The sequence below is a fragment of the Apteryx rowi genome, unplaced genomic scaffold (genome assembly GCF_003343035.1).
Source record: "Apteryx rowi isolate R43461 unplaced genomic scaffold, aptRow1 scaffold_4, whole genome shotgun sequence".
Lineage (NCBI taxonomy): Eukaryota > Metazoa > Chordata > Aves > Apterygiformes > Apterygidae > Apteryx > Apteryx rowi.
In genome coordinates, this window is record NW_020450529.1 from 5,066,750 (window position 1) to 5,085,885 (window position 19,136).

The 19,136-nt window shown below is 38.0% G+C and overlaps 1 protein-coding gene and 1 long non-coding RNA gene across 5 annotated transcripts in view; one reads left to right on the forward strand and one right to left on the reverse strand.

The window, feature by feature from the left end:
* Positions 1-19,136, forward strand: part of PDZRN3 (PDZ domain containing ring finger 3) — a 156,135-nt gene that overhangs the window by 132,841 nt on the left and 4,158 nt on the right. For all 4 annotated transcript variants that reach the window (XM_026074912.1, XM_026074913.1, XM_026074915.1 and 1 more), the window contains 4 exons: positions 5,510-5,763; positions 8,293-8,380; positions 16,871-16,969; positions 18,530-18,592. In XM_026074912.1, coding sequence (XP_025930697.1) covers positions 5,510-5,763; positions 8,293-8,380; positions 16,871-16,969; positions 18,530-18,592 — 504 coding nt within the window. The remainder of the gene's footprint in view (positions 1-5,509; positions 5,764-8,292; positions 8,381-16,870; positions 16,970-18,529; positions 18,593-19,136) is intronic.
* The window catches only part of LOC112970465, a 123,302-nt gene that overhangs the window by 18,440 nt on the left and 85,726 nt on the right, over positions 1-19,136 (reverse strand). The window lies entirely within an intron of this gene.

Sequence of the window (19,136 nt, forward strand, 5' to 3'; positions counted from 1 at the left end):
ACTCAAAAGTAGCCACAAGTGCTAATTTCACATGGATACCAAAAAGCAGGCCACTGAGATTATCCCAGTATATTTTTATTCTGCATGATTTTTTTACTACTTAGAAATAAAATACCAACATCTGCTATCTTTTCTAGAAGAGAAAGCAAATAGGCTCTGCTATATATAAGCAGTCTTGAGATTTACTAATTTTCATTATCCAAATGTTGTAGCATTCTCTTTCTCATGTCCCGACAATAGAAAATAACATTATTGGTGTGCTATGATAGAAAACACTATACGAAGGAAATTCAACCAAGTCAGTGCTCAGTATTTAACACACAACAACGTGGCAGTTACCACAAGTTTTAATGGGACTAGGATAAGACAGTATAATTTCCCTATGTGGCTAAGCACCTAAAATGGAAGAGCAGGCAATATTTTCACTATTTTTGTTTCGGGCCTTTCTGAAATGTTCTTTTTGTCTAATATTCAACAAAACTTTTTTCTGTCCTACTTGAAAATAGTGTGGAACTGAAATATTTGACATCCACATGAAATGTGTTTTTTTTCTATTTAAAATTGAATTAAATATGGCAAAAGAAAATATTTGAAAACAGTCCAGTCCAATTGTTTCTGATAATTTGAACTAACCAAACACTCACAGTATTTGAAATTTCAAAAAGAAAAGGAAGATCATCAGTTACTGCAATACAGTCACTGCTACCAGAAGAAACTTATGTGAATTTTTACACCACAAGCTTTAGCTACAGCAGCAAAAGTGAGAATGAAGATGGCTTTCCTAATCAGTCCAAATTGCTAYAGTTGGGGTCTGCACATAAATTATAACTTCATAATAAAGAAACTCTTAATATTCTCCACTTTCAGATGCGCAATTTTGGGATGCCTCTGTATGCCTGAAGTCCTTCATTTGACTAGACAAAATCTTACGATAAGGAGAGAGTAGAGCAGGAAGGATGATATCCTAAAGGCTGGCTGCAGTGGCTTTAGGAGTCAAGTTTGCATTACTGGAATGCAAGAAGGGTTAGTTTCTGTCAAAAAGCTGGTGTACATTTTTACAAATTACTTTCTAATCAGCACCTATGCACAAGCTACAAGATTAGCCACTGAAACGGCATTCTCCATTTTCAGTTGCAATGCTTATGTTTGCACATTTGAAAAATGAAGCAAGACAATCTACTTTTTTCTAGAAAATATAATCTCTATTTTCTCTTCAGTTTAGGAGCTCCTTCTTGAAATCAATAGTATAAAATGGCCCCTAGTTATTTTTGTCTGGTTAAACTGTGTTTTAAAGTTATTTTTTCATTGATTTTAGCTTTATTCCTCAATACACAGCATTAGAAAAAGTTGAATACTCACTCTAAAATAATTTGCAAAATTTCTCCTGAATCACCAATGTAATTGTGTTTTGTAGAACAGGAAAACTGTCTAATTGCAGATCATCTGGTGCACAGTTGTTCAAAATTCTCCAGTTGATACATGGAGAGTTTAAGAGATTATGCTATCCCAATTCACCAGAAGAAAAGGTGTCAGTTATATGCATATACTTCCATAAGATGCCCAGATATTAGCTACTGTAAATCACTTCAAAGCATGTTTTCCCACCACCACATACTCTTCCATGATTCCACATTCAGAATCTCAACAGTTAATACTGATAGCTCTGCACAACTCTAACTGTTATTTTCTTGTTAGTGCACTTCTTAAAAGCTCGACTTGGCCTGGCTATCTGACAGTCATGCCCACCCCTTTGGCCAAGACTAAGGATCAAGATAGAAAGCTGCAGAGAGCTAAAAGGATTCTACCCAGTTTGAGTGAAGGAATCAGTCTCCTGTAAGAGATCGACAGACTGACCCTGAGATCATTCATTGTATGAATGGCTACTATCTAGAGAATTATGTGCCTAATATGATTTACGAGGATGCTGCCGTCTTTCATAGAATTATAAACTTCTGAAGACAAAATCCCCAATCTGCAATTTTTGCAGCACATCAAGAAAGCCATAAAAACAGTACAGGGAGTTAGGCTTTTATTTTACTATAGTTATTGCTGTATTACCAAGCCCATAATATAAAGCTTAATACATATCAGATATAAATCCCCTTCTAGAGTTATTCACTTACCATGCTTTGTACAGTGCTAGTACACTGAAACATCCAAGTTGAGATTTTTTAATACAAATATTTAATCAAATGCACAGTTCTGACTTGGATCCAGCAGCATCAAATGAAGGGTTCTACCAGACAAGCCCTGATACAATTACGTACAATATTTTAACATCTCTGCCCCCAGATCTTCTCCTGCCATGGTTACTGTTCTTGTAATAAACGAAGCAGAAGAAGATGAGCAGCTGCTCCTCAACAACCTAATTCACTATCTAGCATCTAGAGTGAGGCCACTGATGAACGTGTATTTGTGAAAACCCCCACACACTAGTTCTGCTGCCACTACCACCAGAGAGGTAACGTGAGCAGTCACAGCCTCATACTGCAATGGGAAGGTATAAAAAAATCCTCTGTGTCTCAATCAGTCTCAAAAAGTTGAATGCCAGAAGTTCTAGAACTGTTTTTTTAAACATTCAGAAGGTCTCCTTTAAAGCAGGAGAGGTTTTTAACTAAATTTTATACAACACTTCTCCCCAATCCTAAAATCTGATCTCACATCTTTCTGCCATCTTAGGCAACACCTTTTTTTTTTTTCTCTGCATTATCAGCTTGCAGAAAACTTAATCAAGATACTACCTGGAAATACCAGCAGTTGTAGCGACAATTTATGACACGTTCGAACTACTGCCTGTTCCCTGACTTTGAAGTTATGATTATTTCTATAACAATTAACAATGAAAGCACAAAGAGAAGATCAGTCCTGATGTTTGTGGAAATAAAGCATCCTAAGGAATCGAAACCAGAATGCAGTTAGTTACAATACTGGGGAATAAACTGGAAAGTTATTCTTTGCATGATCTTAGCAGTTTTTTTAGTGTGAAGATGTGGAAAGCAGTTCATATGAAAAATGTGTTGCCCAAGAGTTATTCTTAGTACATTTCTGGAAAACACTACACTTGCAATTTGGATTCTTTGATTTTGATTGCTTGCTCAGTTTAGTTGTACACAAAAAAATTAGGATGCACACAGTAAAATGTGCAACATTTAATTTGCAGCAAATAATAAAACTGGAAACATAATCAGCACTTCCTTCTTCCACAGAAAACATTATACTGAACTTAATTTTACAGCTGTACAAATTGTTTTAAAGTAATCTGCTCAATTGGGCGAGTTAATGATATTTAATTTGACCAGGCCAAACTTTACATGCTGTGCATTACTGTGAGCAATCGCAGTCAATACAACTGTTTGTGTAATGTAAATGTAATGCTAACACCTTCCTTTCTCAGCTGGCTTATCAAAAAAAAACCCAGTGTCATCGCCTCTCTAAGATAAACCTAAGATGACAGCGTAATAAGTGTTATGTGCACAGGGTAATTCAAAAGGAATTTAGCCTTTTCAATCAATTCTGCACTCAAGTTAACCCTTTTTATTGCTTTTTGCTGTGGGCAATACATTAACTATGGGCCAAATTCAGGCATCGTTACTGCACTGAGTAACGCTACTCTTTCAGTTGCTCCACTTACTCTAGTGGGACTAAACATGGCATAGCACAGCATGAACTAAGTGGTATCCAATACGAGTAAAGATGTCAGAATCTGGACATATTTTAGCATTTTAGATCATATTCAAGAAGCTAATGTGGCAGAGTCACCACATTACTATAAGTTTCAGCACATTTACAGAAATGATTACATGACAAAGGAGTAACAGCCATTAATACCCGAGTCTAGATAGCGTTGCATTAATAGCCAGGCAAGGAAATTCATTAGCTTATTTCCCGGGGGGGGGGGGGGGGGGGGGTGTCCCTACTCTGCCATGCTTTTCATGCAATGCTTCCTCCATGCAGAAAGCGATGGCTTTCATGGTGCAACTCACACCTCTGATTATAGATTCATGGTTTGCAACTGCACAGCCACCTGACTAGAAAGAGAACAATAAAAGACATCATTCATAAAGTAAATATAAAAGAAATATATTCCTTGATCAGGACCCCTAAGTGTTCCTCAGGGTCACTGCTAGTAGCACTTTCAAATCCTACTTGGAGTTTATGGCTACACGTGAGCCAACACTTGCCTCAGTCTCAAGAATGTGATAATGACGACAGTAGCATGATACTCTCATCAGTACAGGTTCTCTCAAAATCTTTGGTTTTATAGATATTTAACAACAGAAAGTATCTACCCTTCAGTTCCAAGAATACTGCCAGTACACCAAGGGGAATGACTGAGCAAGGCCCTTTCTACTTATAGACATATGTACAGGACTACTAATGAGTATTTTACAATGCATAATTTCTTTGGAGACACACTTTTTTTCCTATCTGAGTAAGCTAAGGGTCAGTTACTTGAAGGAACATAAGCAATAGAACACAGATCTAAATGTCCTAGCTCATCTCTTTCACAAACCCTGGGTTGAATTAGATACTTAAGGAAGAAATCCTCTGCAAGCCTGTGAGCAGGGAAGCTAATCAGGAGTGAAAATGCAAAGCCACAGTGGGTTGGAAGTGCTCTGCACATAGGGAGAGATAACTCTGTCTGCCAAAGAGTTCAAACTATGAACCTTGTACTACAACTGAATGCTTGATCTGTTTCACTGCTATGAGCTCTCGCACTGCTCCTTTGGGATATGAGGGATCTGGGTTCAAATCCTTCTACTGCACATCAGTCAGATCCACATCTTCCAGTCTGCCACGTCTAGCATTGGTAATTCTGGATTCGGTCTCTGATGTTCACTAAAGGTGTTTTGTTTTGCATGAATGTTCTCTCAACTGGAAGATAATGGTGGTTAGATTTTTGGGATGGGCTAGTCAAAAAGTGGTTTTGAAGAAACACCTATAACTGGCTCTTCATTATTTCTAGTCCCTATCCCTATATGATATCCATGTCCATCCTGATTATACAATTTTTTATTTCAGTGACTGGGCACAACCATCATGTTTCATCTGAAAATGTGTTTACCAGATACTGATACAAAATTGTGTATTCACAGGTCTTATCCCAACAGACTTGAGTTCAGTATGACAGTTAAATGATCCCCCTCCCCCCCAAAAAAAAACCCCTAGAAAAGATAGAAAACAACAGGAGAATCAATAACTTGTTTTGTTTGGAAAAGGGCTGAGGACTGAGAGATTTTGAATCTTCAAGAAGCAAACAGGATGCTGATTTGTACTTCAGCTTAAAGAACAAGCCTAGTAAACTCTCACAATTAAAATAAAAAGCAGAACACAGGATTTGTTACATCAGCCTAGTGAAAGAGGAAAATAACACTGCATAAATAGCTCCTAGTGCTTGCTGTATGTACATTTAGATGGAAGCTGAGACTTTTCAATAAGCAGACAAATTACAAAGATGATCTCTGCATTGACCGTTTCTTTCATTGCTTTGCTTTCTTCTTCCACACAGGTCAATGGGAAGGATTTATCTAAAGCAACACATGAGCAAGCAGTGGAAGCTTTCAAAACAGCCAAGGAACCCATTGTGGTGCAGGTCCTGAGAAGAACTCCACGCACCAAGATCTTCAGTCCTTCTCATGAGTCTCAGCTGGTAGACGTGGGCACACAGACAGATATCACTTTTGAGCACATCATGGCTCTAAGCAAGATGGGCTCACCTACTCCACCCGTCTCAGTGCTAGACCCATACCTTCTATCTGAAGAGTAAGTAACAGTTTAGGAAGCATTTTGCAAATCTTTGTATTCCTTAGTGTGGCGTGTTAGAAGTAGCTCACAAACTCACCTTACTGGCTGGTGACTGTGTACTCACAGAAGCAGCCACCATTCGTATGTCATGGAGCCATAATTCAAAAGGTTATTTTCACTTTCTCTCCACTTTAGCAAGCCATTCCTCACATGAGTAATTCCACTGAGTCACAACATGGCCTCATAAAGCTTGGCTGTTGGTGGTGTTTGATAGATAAAGTTATTGCTGCTTGTAATTCTTCTCACTGCCTCTTTAGGTTGCTTATGTTTTAACTTTATTTTTTATGGCTGCCATAAATTGTATAATGCCAAGAGCTGCTACATTCTGCTCCAGTGTATTAATTACTTTATTATAAGCCTGCAGCGATGTTACTCAAATAAATTATTTTCTAGGACTAAAATTACTTACCAGTGCTGTCATAGATGTTTTAGAATCAACTTTTAATTATTGTTAATGGTAGTTTGATGCTTTTGTACTTACAAATAAAAATGACAGTTATTTCCTAGGACACATACCCCGCGCCGTCACACACTGTTCAAGAGGAAAACAGTTCCCCCAAAAATCCACTGCATATCTCCACAAAGTACAAAAAGGATAGAAAAGATTCTAAGGGTCTCAGTTGTTGTGTGAGACAGACCATAAACCTGGTCTGTCCACGGCAATACATGCTTTAGAGATGATCCTGTATGTGGTGAGAAGCAGTGCTGATACGCATCTATCCTGGCTGTGCAGCAGAGCTCTGGAACAGACTCTCCAGAGACCTTGAGCTGCGAAAGGCAGTGCACAAATGCACCCCAGTGCGCCCAGACGTCTCTCTCAGTAGCTCGAGGAAATAGAGCTTGACTACAAACAGGCACTGATTCTGTAGGGCTCCTAAGTGACTTTTATAGCACATTAACATTCACACATTCGGCCAGGAACTGGGCTTCTGTGTACAATGTCTATTCCTTTCATGACTCTCCATACTGATGACTTGAAAAAAGGTTCTATCAGATACTACTACATTGCCATCTATTCGCGGCCCATTGAAAATTCAAGCACAGCTACATGTTTTAGTGGACATACCTGACAAAAAGCTAGCTTTGGTCTTGTTGGTAGTGAAGAAGCAGCAGGGCTTAGAGCAGTGTGGAGGGGATACACTTACTCTTAGAGCACTGACACTGCATGTCCTCTAACTGCAAGATGTGTTTTCAACATCTAAGAGAAAAACTACCTGCCACTCTTCAACTGCAAAACCAAATACATTAAAACTGTGGCAAAGAAGATTAATTCATGACAACAACTATTTAGGTTACATCATGCCTGTGTAATACAAGCTCAGTCCTATCAAACGGCCTAATATTGCCCCTAAATCCTTAGACACATTCCCACTGCTGGCATCAGTAGTGGCCTTATTTTGAAGCTGAAGGCGCCAACCTTAACCCCATGGCCTGCCAAATTGCTRTCCCTGCACAGAAGGGCAGTCAAACAGCTATTTAAGTATCCCTGTTACCCAGCATGTGTAAGCAAAGAATGATGCAGGTTTACTAGGTGCTGCTCATTTTTTCCTTAATGCTTCCTTCCAAATCCCATTCAAATTAATGCAGCCTGCATACAACAACTTGGGCATCTTGGCCAGTTAGCAGATGCTGTTASTTAAATAGTCTATTACTTACACAGCAACGTGTATCTAGTTAACAGAGAATTAAAGGGAATTCACTTTCACCACAGAAGTAAATAAAGCTGCAGCATATACAACAGCGATCACAAAAGAATTATACTGCTTAAACTTCCAAAGTATGGGCAATAAAGTTGTCCAAGAGTTCAAGTTGTAAAAAACAACATGCTAATAATGAGTGGCAATTTTAAAAAGTGGTGCATATTTAAACTGTATTTAAATCATTAAGCACAGCCAGTTGTATTCAAATCAATAAATAAAATGCTGTTGATTTAAATCCAAATAGTTGGGGGCAAATTATTATTATAATATTTAGCAATTTGATTTAATTTTATATCTTTAAGGCAAAGTACAAATAACAAGCAGGTAGACAAGCAGGATTTTGCCTGCTTGTCTGCAAATAATCTGAGCTCACAAATAAATGCAAGTCTAGTATTCCCTCTCACCTTGCTCCCTGGTAAATATCTGCCCACTTAGCCTGTGTCACTTGGTACCCCTTACCCTACTTTGCTACCATCCTCCTTGTATATTTTTTCCCCAAGTCAGCTTTACATTTGGAGAAAATCGCTACATATATGTTAAAATTCTTTATAAGTCCCTCATCCATCATCATGTGCCAAATGTTTAAGACTGTTCTTATAATATGTGTATTTTTTTTCCTAGTGCATTTAATGGTATAAACAGTATACTGCATAACATTTGCCACCTGCAGTATCTTGGTCTGGTTGTTAGTCTATAATTTCATCATGCCTTGCTATAAACTTGGAATGGATTAATATGTTAGAGTACAGAGTGCCATCCTAAAACATACTTTTTTTTTTCCCTCCAGTCATCCATCAGTGCATGAATACTATGACCCAAATGACTACATGGGAGGAATTCATCAAGAAATGGACCGAGATGAGTTAGAATTAGAGGTACTTAATGTTTAGTAATAATTTCATTTACTTAATATTTAGCATGTACACATCATAAACTTTATATTATGTATAAAGTGAAAAGACAGTTTCAAGCAGTTATGTGTAATAATATTGCTCCTTAGTTACTTTGCAGGTTGCAAACATTACTAGTATCTTTAATGACATATTTAACTATATACCATGAAGCGACAAGCCAGACTTTCAGTGAACAAATTAACAAATCTGTTAATCCCATTAAATTCAGTATAACTGTCCTGATTTAGACTTTCTGAAAGTCTGAAAAAAAAGAAAAAGAAAAAAAAAAACAGTTTTGTCAGTGGCAGGGCCTGTTCCACGCAGTCACAGTAGAAAAGTAAATGTCAGCATTTAAATATACATTTTCTGTTAAAAATTCCCCAACTGAGAAACAGATATTCTTGATCATATAATTTAGAACTACTTTAAGTTTACAAGAAAACATCAAAATAGGTCTAGTGTTATACTAAGCTCTTCCTCACTTTTTCATAACTGAAGTTACATATGTATTCATATAAAATTATAGATGATAAAAGTTTAACCAATCATGAATGCATGTAAGCCCATTCTCCTGCCTAATCTTTAAAAAATGCTAGTGTTTTTAGTACTTTCATATGCTGTTAGAAGTTTATTTTCAGTTTTATCTTTCTTAATTTTAACCTGCTCCCAGTCAGAGTATAATATATAAATTGTGGGCCTTAGTTCTGCAAGATAGTTAAGCACGTACTGAACACAAGTCCCACTGAAGTATTTTTAACTGTTTGTGATAAACAGTAGTAAAGTATCTCAATACTCTATTTTCAGTGATGTCTGATCCAGATAATCCATTCATGATCATCAGTAAGTGAACAGTTTTTTTAGTTTGCCCACACTTCTGATTTCTTAGATCCTGGTAACACTTAAGTTGTCAAAGGGAGCAATGCTGACCTGTCTGTAGCCCTGTTTAAATCAGTGGGAGATTTATTATCTTCAATGGGAACAGAGCTCAGTCATTCTACAAGCATGAAGTTGCTCCCTTGTATAATAGTGGTTGCAGGATCAAGGCACCATTAAAAAGTTTGCAAATTGTCTTCAAATTCTGCAGATCTGGTAATAATTCATATCTGTATACAAACTCAAACTGAAGTCAGAAGAGGATCAAAGTACCAGTAAAACAAATGCTATTTAGCAGACTTCAAGGCCTTTCTTTCAGAGTGACTATCTTTTTTTGTTAAATAAAAACAAACACAATATAGATTTCAGTCTTAAGGGAAAATGTAGAGCAGATTAGTATTTTCTGCCAATATCTTTTCAAAATCTATCTTTTAAAAAATCTAATATTGTGGATAAATTATATTGCTTCCATTAGGAGGTCAACTAGTTGAGCTGAAAACAGTTTAAACACATGCACTTCAGTAGCCGGACATTAATATGGCCTAAACCACAACATTAATAATTTTGACATTGATATAGTACTTGATGGCAAGAGGTGATCAGCTCAGTAACACAGGGAGATGAACATTAGAAAAGTCTCTGTAGCCTAATAGTATTTCTTAAAAACCACTAAAGATTCCTGTTCAAATTGTAGAGACTATGATCAATGGTAAGGTCAAAGTGCTAACAGAGACTCAACTGGCTAGTTGCTTTTTTGTTCGCCTTTTGATAGATATGTTTTAAAAGACCTTAAAGGCACTGTTTCATTGACTGTAGCAGGAATGTCTAAAGTAAAAAACCCATCAAGTCAGCCTTCTGGGTTTGTGCATCAAGAAAATGTGCTTTGAATTTAAATCAGAAGCTCCTCATCTAAACTTTTATAGTCTATAACTGACTGGTGATTTGTAACAAGTAAACAAGACAAAAAACAGTGAAATACCCAAGTTCACAACAAGCTTCTAATGTAAATATCTGTAGGAAGGAATTTATGCTGACAGTATTGCCAAGACATCGAATTGTGTTTCCAGCTTCATCTCCCAACATTTCTCTTAAAATTGATGACTCAGAGGTAACAGTCATGCATTCCCTACTACAAAAGTAAATAAATAGCATTTCTTTTCTTTTGAAGTTTACATGCCACAAGGAAAGAGGGATCAAATCCTGAATGACTATTTTATTATAAATTAAAAGCACATTCATTATTCACAGAGGCCCAGCCAGAAGTCATTTCAGGTTCAAAAAAGAAGAATAATGTCACACCAGGATTTCCCTGCAGTGTTATGCATTAATATGTTTATTCAAACAAGTCCGTCCAGCTGTCAGACATGGAGACTAAGTGAGGGCTTTCTCAGTATGTTAATTCTCTCAGATTACAAAGGAGAAAATTCTGAATCAAAAATAAGGCCTTGTTATCTCACATTTGACTTTCTGCCCTTACCCTTTCCTATACCCAAACAGTTTATAGTTTTGGTTTTCTGAGTAGAGAGTTAAACTGAAGTCACCTGAACTGAATAGCTAGTTGAGACAAAATACAGCTTAGAGACGAAAAACAAAATGAAATGTTTGTTAATTGCTAGAAAATCTCCCTTTCAATACTCTCCCTCGATCCTGGACGCGAGTGAAGCCTTCACTTGAATATCTTGTCCTTCTTCAGTTTTTTAAAGTTACTTTCTACCCTTTCAGATATTACATCAAGTATTAGTTCATGCCATCTCCGGTTTTAAATCTAAACATTTTACAAGTGACTGAATTACTTCCCTTGCCACACAAGAGTCAGTTCCAAAGCCCTGAAGACTGAGCTTGCCTTGTCTCTGGCCAGATGGCTAACAAAGCTTCACAACTGGGATAGTTAGCAAAACACTGATGGAAAGGATGTTTGTAGGCAGCACCTAAGGGGGTACTAAACACAAAGAGTTACTGTTTATCGGAGCCAGGGTAACTGAATGTGCATATTTCTAGTCTGTTCCAACTGTACAGTAGGAAACATTTAAGTTAAACTGCAATGAAGACAGTACATCTCAAATTTATCCTCTAACAATTCATTCCATTTTCAAAACCAGAGATAATTATGAACTTTGCCACGTTTCCTTTTTCACTATAGCCACATCTGCGCTAGCCCATTAAGCATTTACTTACCTATCTAGGGAAGCACTCTTAAATACAACGATATTTGAGTTATTCTCCTTTTCAAAAGAATGCACGTATATTCCTCCAGAGGACTATTTCAGGTGACGGCTCCCTTGAAGAAAAACCCATCCCTTTTCCTAAATTCTTCCACTTCTGTCAGGGCACAGCTCTCTCACTGGGTTCTTAGTGTTAAACCACAACATCTGATCAGCAAGAAACAAACATGCTGAAGCAACAAAATCTGTGCTTCAAAACTTGAAATGAGTATTTAATTACTCTTAGGAAGCCATAACTAAAAGCTGAGCATGGAAAGTGTCCAGCTCTCCCACTTACAATACTTTGCTACTCTGGCTGGAACTTTTCTCCCACTTACTTTTCCAAGAATCTATTTGAAAGAGGGTGGGGAGGAGGTAACTATTTGAACATGGAAATCAATAGGCTCAATCAGGAGCACTCAGTAAATTTTATTTCATCCTGACTTTAAAGGATTTGAAAGCATCTTTTATGCAAATATTCCCCCCATCCCGCCCCTCAATGGACAACTTCCAGTCTGCAATTCAGTAAGCAAGGCAAAGGATCAGTGATACTCGCCTGTTTTAGCACTACTAACCCCTTTCTTGGCCATCTCCATGCTTGTGTATTGAGGCATCACAGGCAGATAAGAGCTCTTTCTTTTGCTGTCTAGATTGTTTGTGCTGTCCAAATGGATAACTGTATTTTGACAATGAGGATAAAGACAGAAAAGGAGGAAGCAATCCCTGGACTGTCTTTTCAGAAATTATGTTGTGGACCGTCAGTTCAGCCACAGTCACCTTTTGTTGAGTAGGAATTACTCTGATTAAGAGCCACCTTCTTGTCATGCCAACCCTTATCATGCTCACAGTCATGCTTAGGCTGTGATTGAATACATAAAAGTTTAAAAAGCAGTACATTCCTTCAGCTTCCCAACTATAGTTTCTAAGACAAATATTTGTATGTTCTTTGTTTGGAACAAATCCAAAAACAAATCCAAAACATTTTAACTTGCTGACAGGCAAATACTGAAACTTTATTGTCCCTTAGCTTTCTGGAGGACCTTAACCTGGCCTTAACACCTCTTACTGCACGAAAAAGGTCTTAATTATAGACTTCTACTGGCCATCTACTTGGCTAAGAGCCTTGGCATGCTTGAAGTTATCTTGCTTAGGCATCCTAAGTCCGTCTTCATCAGGATGAGAGGTGGTTTTCTTCAGCCTTCCCGAGCACCACTGATGAGTTAAGCTGAGTTCCAGTCTCTGTGGTCCATTTCAGAATTATCATCGTAGAGCTAGACTGGCACAGAAACACGCAGAGAGATTTTTACTTCTACTCTAGGGCAAAAAATTTTGGAAAGAAAACCTGTTTTGTAAAAATTCTATTCCATAAAATGTGGACAGCTCGAGTTTTCGTTTTTAACCTACTTTAAAAAACCATATTTATGTGGAAAGACAAATGTAAAGATCACTTTTCTTTAGCTTCAATTCAAGATAGTAAGCACAAGGTTTTTCCTCCTGCTGTACAAGGGTCAATTGCCAAAAAGTACTCAGAAGGTCTCACACAATAGAAAAGGAAATGTTTCTTTATATTTATTTCCCTGACACTCTTTTCTGGGTGAAACAATTAAGAGAGTAGCAGAAAAGTAGACCCTACTGGTCAGGCATCTCAAAATTCAGCATAGAACACTCCCCCTGCCAACTTTTTAGAGAGAAACAGAAGGACAAAATACTTACTATCCTTTCTGAATAATCCTTTCTGAATGTTTGAACTTTTTTGCCGATAATTATGCACTCATTTCGAATTTCTATTGCTCATTTGTTTCTTGCTAGAGAAAGCACTTAGATTTTTATAAATTTGCAGGCATCCATAATTTTAAATCGCCAGTAAAATAATTCAATGATCTGTTGCAAATAAATGATCTTTTGAGCTTATAGAGGTTAATTTACTATTACCACTTACTCCTAATCTTTTATGAGCGGTTGCAGGTATAATGTCATAGTGCACATTCATTTCTTCTTGCGTTGCTACAAATGCCATATGGATTTCAGCAACTAACTCTTTGAGCTCCCTTTGGCTCTACCCATTTGACATGGAGCCAATAATCTTGCAAGCAATTTTCCTGTGCTGACTCTGCTTTGTAATAGTATACAGATATTTCTCTTGAACATCTCCCCAAATGCCACTTTTACCTGATCTAAACAAGCAGATGATTCTAAGTGTTTGTGTGTTCAAAAATTTTACCATATCAACCCAGTCCCTGATATTACCACACTTGACAGATACTACCATTGTCTGCTATCTAATTTCTGCACATCTAGACCAGGTGTTGAATAACTTCAATGTCTCCCCCTTCTGCAATGGAGGTGGCTGATAGGTTTTAGGATGTACTTAAGATCATAAACAGAGTTCATTACCATAGCATCTGAGCCCCTGCTGAGCACTAAATATTCTTTCATCTCAAGATTGTATAGCACATCAGACTGAAAGAACACACATCTAGCAGGGACTTTTGAAGCCATCCAGCCACTGTTGTGCACACAGTGGCTGTTGTCTGCAGTGGGAATGTAAAACACTACAGATTTGCAGGATCGTGCCCTCCAGCCATCCAGAAGTACAACGCTCCAGACAGAGGAGGAAGAAATAGCAAGTCCAATGACTTACCCCGTCAAAGTTCTTTGGGCCAATATTATTTCCTAGACTTTAATTCCTGGTACAATTACACAAGTTACCATAATAGCTGTACCTGCAGATGCCAATTTTTTGTTGTATTTTTCCCTTTAATGTATCTGTGCATTATATAGACTCAACTCTGAACACGGGAAACAACCTTTACTTTGAAGATTCTGGAGCTGATTCTTCAACTCCAACTGGAATTGTGCACTTTTCTGTCTCAAATATTTCAAACCTTTATGATTATATTAAAACTTTATTGACGCAAAGACCCATAGAAAGCAGCTGTTCCTATCTTTAAGTACACAAAATTATCGTATTTGGATAGCATCAAACCCAGTTATTCTATTCCTACCAAGGACTAGAGGGATGGTACCCAAGGATAAGTCCATCAACTAATTGCTCATAAAAATTCAGGTTCTAAACACCTGCTCTAAGAATTTTGTGTTTGCTTTATCTTTTTACTGCTTTATTTGTGTGCATGTTTTTAAAGAATACATATCTGTTTTTCTTTAAAAAATATACTATTTAATTCACCAGGTGATCTATTACCTTCCAGTATATCACAGATGATGTCTTGGATGCTGCATTTTAAATGTAAACCCATACTTTTTAATCATAATAATGCTATTCATTCTTGTACACTGTTGAAAAAACATCTATTGCTATTCAAAACATGCTACAGGTAAGAATGAAACTAATCGCTTGCTCCCTCTTCGCCCTCCAAAGGGTGCTGGCAACTGATTATCCTTAAATAGGATCCACTTAAATAATAACTAAAGCCACCATGCTTTTTATATTTTCACTGCCAGTATGATACAAACAATATAATAAGGTATAGCACCAAGAGTAATCATTTCTTGCAGTTATTTCACTGGCATGTTCTCATATGAGTAAACCACATAAAAATCTTTTTCAAGACATGAAGTCATTTTGTGAAAGTATGCAGGAAACAGGGGAATCATTCCAGGCCTAAGTTAAGTTCCTGATTCACATATTCCCACCTTTTCCCCACTTCACAGCATGATTAAATCCAGAATAAAAACATTTGTTTCAGTGGCATTCCCAAGGATTAACAACACTAACTGAGATCAAAATCAGGTCCACATTCTCTCATCTTTTCTACTGAAGAGTTTGTCTCCTCTCTAGAAAGCCCATAAAGCTTTAAAAGTCTTAAAAAAAAMCCCCACTATTAAATCATTGTGTTCAACCTTTAAGTAACAAAAGGGAGAGGAAAAAAAAGCAGCAGTTCACCATGGATACTATTGATTGAAACCATTTAAATACCATCTGAAATGTCACTGACATTTACAGCTACGTTTCTTTAAAAAAAGAAGAAATTACACATGTTGACAAGTAAATAACAAGAGATTGCTGATCTTGGCAGCTGTCATCTAGACATGCCAATAAATTATTCATATCAGCTTGTTTTATTGTCTTGCCCCTCACAAATGGCACAGCGCAGGTCAAAACATGGAGACGCTGAGAAATAATGAATTGCGTTATCAGGACTTCTACATGGGAAGGGCCAGTTGGGAGCGGAGGAGCCCCGCTGGGCCGGGCCGGGCCGGGCCGGACGGCGGCAGGGGCTGCCCCCGGGCTCGCGCCCCAGGCGGCCTGCGCCCTCCTCCTCAGCGGCTCCCCTGCTCCCCGCCTGCCGCTCTCCCCGTCCCCTCCGCAGCAGCCCCCCTCGGCGGCCGGCCTGCCTGCCAGTAGCTGCGGAGGAGCAGGGCTGCACCAAAGCCTCTCTCACAGTCGAGCCTGCTTTAGGGGCAGTAAAACACCCTGCTGCTCTTCTGTCTACCCGTGAGCAACCTGCTGTCTCCCTGCGGGAGCCTCCTCAGGGCTGAGGCCGCGAGTGGCAAGGAGCCGAGCGCAGGCGTTGAGCTCTGCGGGCCGCGCAGCTCCCCCAGGGACCGCGGTGGAGGCCACGAGGCAGAGCCGAGCCAGCCCTGCTGGCCACGGACCAGCCAGCAACTTTCCGCACCGTGGCTGGACGCCTCCATGGATTTCACAACCCTTTTATACCAGCTGGTATCACAAAGAGACAACACATGTAGGAAAAAAGTTAACCCAGGTCATGTCTTTTTGGTAAAAAGCATTGAGGAAAAACATTTTTAAGRTGGCTTAAATGGCTTCAAGGCTAATAAGATCACCAAAGAGCGCTAGAACGATAAACCACAACTTGCTCAAACCAAACCCTTGCAAGATATCGAAGTACAAATTGTATTTCTATTACCAATATCAAACGCTATGCTGACAACATATTGATCTTCAGTCACACTCCTAAGTTACGAATTCATTTCTTCATGAAATTTACACAAGTTAAGGTAATAGAGTATTTTTCTTTTCCAGAAAATCCTGAAACTTTTCCTCCTTACAGGAAAAAAAAAAATACATACCAGCTGTGGTATGTATACTGAAATCATACTTTATAAGTATTTTAGCATTTGAAGTCTTGCCACTACATGAAATATAGGTAATTTTTCTTCTTTAAGATCAATAAAAGGTCTATTTTCAAAATGACTTTATATTGATTGAAGGGTCAAAAATATCCCAACTATTGATTGTCTGCATATAATCGTGTTTTGCTCAGTAAGTTAACCTAGTCTACACAGTAAAATGAAAAGAGATCCAGTATATCACTTAAGCAAAATATTTTCATTGTATTTGAAAAATTGCTTCCATCAGTCACCAGTGTCTCACGGAGAATGTCCTTTTTTTTCCCTCCTTCTCTCCTAACCTCAGGAAGTAGATTTACATAGAGTGAACAGCCAGGACAAGCTTGGCCTTACTGTATGTTATAGAACGGATGATGAAGATGACATTGGTATTTACGTGAGTGAGGTAAGACTGAGCTGATTTGCATAGGATATAATTGGTCTTTTAAACAGAAGTATTGGGCATTTAAGATAAATCCTTACCTGTTTGTACCATGTTCCAAAACCAGCCAGAATGCAGTAACTGGGAAAAATTCATTGTTTTTCCTTTCCTTCAAACTGAGTGAAATCCTGTATCCATTGAAGTCAAGCTCTTATTGACTTCAATGAGGAGGTGGAGAGAGCAGAGACAGCCAGGAGTATACAGAACTTTTCCTAGATTTCAGTGCAGGACACAGCAAAACAACAAGTCTGTCCCCTGGAATAAATCATTTTCCTCCAGTTTTTCCCATGTATTTCTCTTCTTCAATAATTACAGTGTGACAGATTTAAGTGTTGGTGATGCATATCAGCATGATTTTTCCAAAATCATAACCTTTCTTCCAGTGGCATTAAGAAACTCTGCACCACTTCACAATGCTAGAGGCAAAGAACATAAAAAAAGTTCTCCCTACTCCTTTAGAAATATGGTGTTGGGGGAAAAAAAAAAGTTCAAGCACACAGTCTTCAGAAGGCTCAGTACCTGCAACTTATTCACCTGGACAGCACAATGTTCAATCAAAATCTTCTCCAGTATTGAACATGAACAACTACCAGCACAAAAGCTTGTCTTTGTAACCTGTAAGTCTAGAGCGCTATATTACCTATTGCAGTCTGCACAAACACAAAAGGTATGTGTTGTCCTTGAGCCTCCACTCATCAAAAATACCTCATTTCTCATTTGTAAGGGCACATGAAATGTTGCTTTTCCATCACAACAGAAATGCATGTATTTTGCAATGTCTGATTATCTTTTTTTTTTTAAAAAAGATCTCTTTTCTTACAGATAACAGCATTCATTATATTGACATTTAGTGTTCTTTTTTCCCCTAACACATTCTTGGCATTCAATTTCAGATGAAGTTTCCAAAGGATTTTTAATATACTCTGCCTTGAATTTTTGTTCTCAATTGATTCCAGAAACAATATACATGAAAAAGGTCGATACATTTTTGTTTGCAAACAAAGATTTGGGGCATATTTGCCTCTTTGCCTCCTTTCATGAAATATGCAACTTTTTATACATAATCTTTTTATCACTCAGATCCATTTCAAACTTCGCAATAGTAATTTAGGGGGAAAATCTCATAACTATATCTAAAATCTTCCATTAAAATACATCATTTATGACATAATCCTTTCTGTGTTGTATGTAAAAACTACAGGCTCCAATGAGAACACTGTGTTCTAAAGCAAGATGTTAAATTATAACTTTTTTGTTGATAAACCTACATTCTCTGAAAACTCACGTCAGGAAGAAATGTTTTGGTTTTGACTTAGCTATTTTAACCTGCATTTCACATCCTCTTACATAAGCTAGGAAAAGTCCTCTAATCACTAGGTAAGAAGTAAGAAACACAGATCTAGCAGCAATGATGGGCACACTGGCTTGCAAGACCAGTCATATTACAAATATTGGGTTTACAACAGGAAGTAAAAGACTGAGCTGTAAAACCTGCAAAGCACTTACTGTCCTCTTATTTTGTAGATTGACCCCAACAGTATTGCTGCAAAAGATGGTCGACTCCAAGAGGGGGATCGCATTATTCAAGTATGTATGTAAATGGCTGAAAGTCTGCTAACACACCATAATCCACTGCAATATTTAATTCACTGTCTTTATTTTAGTATCATTCTTACAAGTCATTCCCTTCAGACTGGTATTTATACCCTTCCTTTTAACTTTCTGAAGACATTTCCCTTTTCTCTGCCACATATCAATTAGTCAGATTTTGGTATACCTGGCCAGGTAAAGTCCGGTATTAGCCCTGCTCTTGCAGGCTAAGCGTTTTACAAGTGGACCACATGGATTTTCAGCACATAACCTGATACGCCTTTTAAGTCTTCTTTCTACCACGGAAACCCTCCATTGTGGCCCAAGTACTTATCCCTCTTTGCAAAATCTCTCCAGGCAGTTCTATTAACAAGTGTGTTAACACTTGCTCAGCAGGCTGAACAAGCTTTCCTGTATGCCAGAATAAATAGTCTGCTAAGTGCAATCCTACACTGAAGGGTTTTTGTTGTTAGAAGTGATTATCCACTGCAGAGACAAACACAAGTGGAGGCCCCCACGCCATTTAGATTTTGGGAAGAGT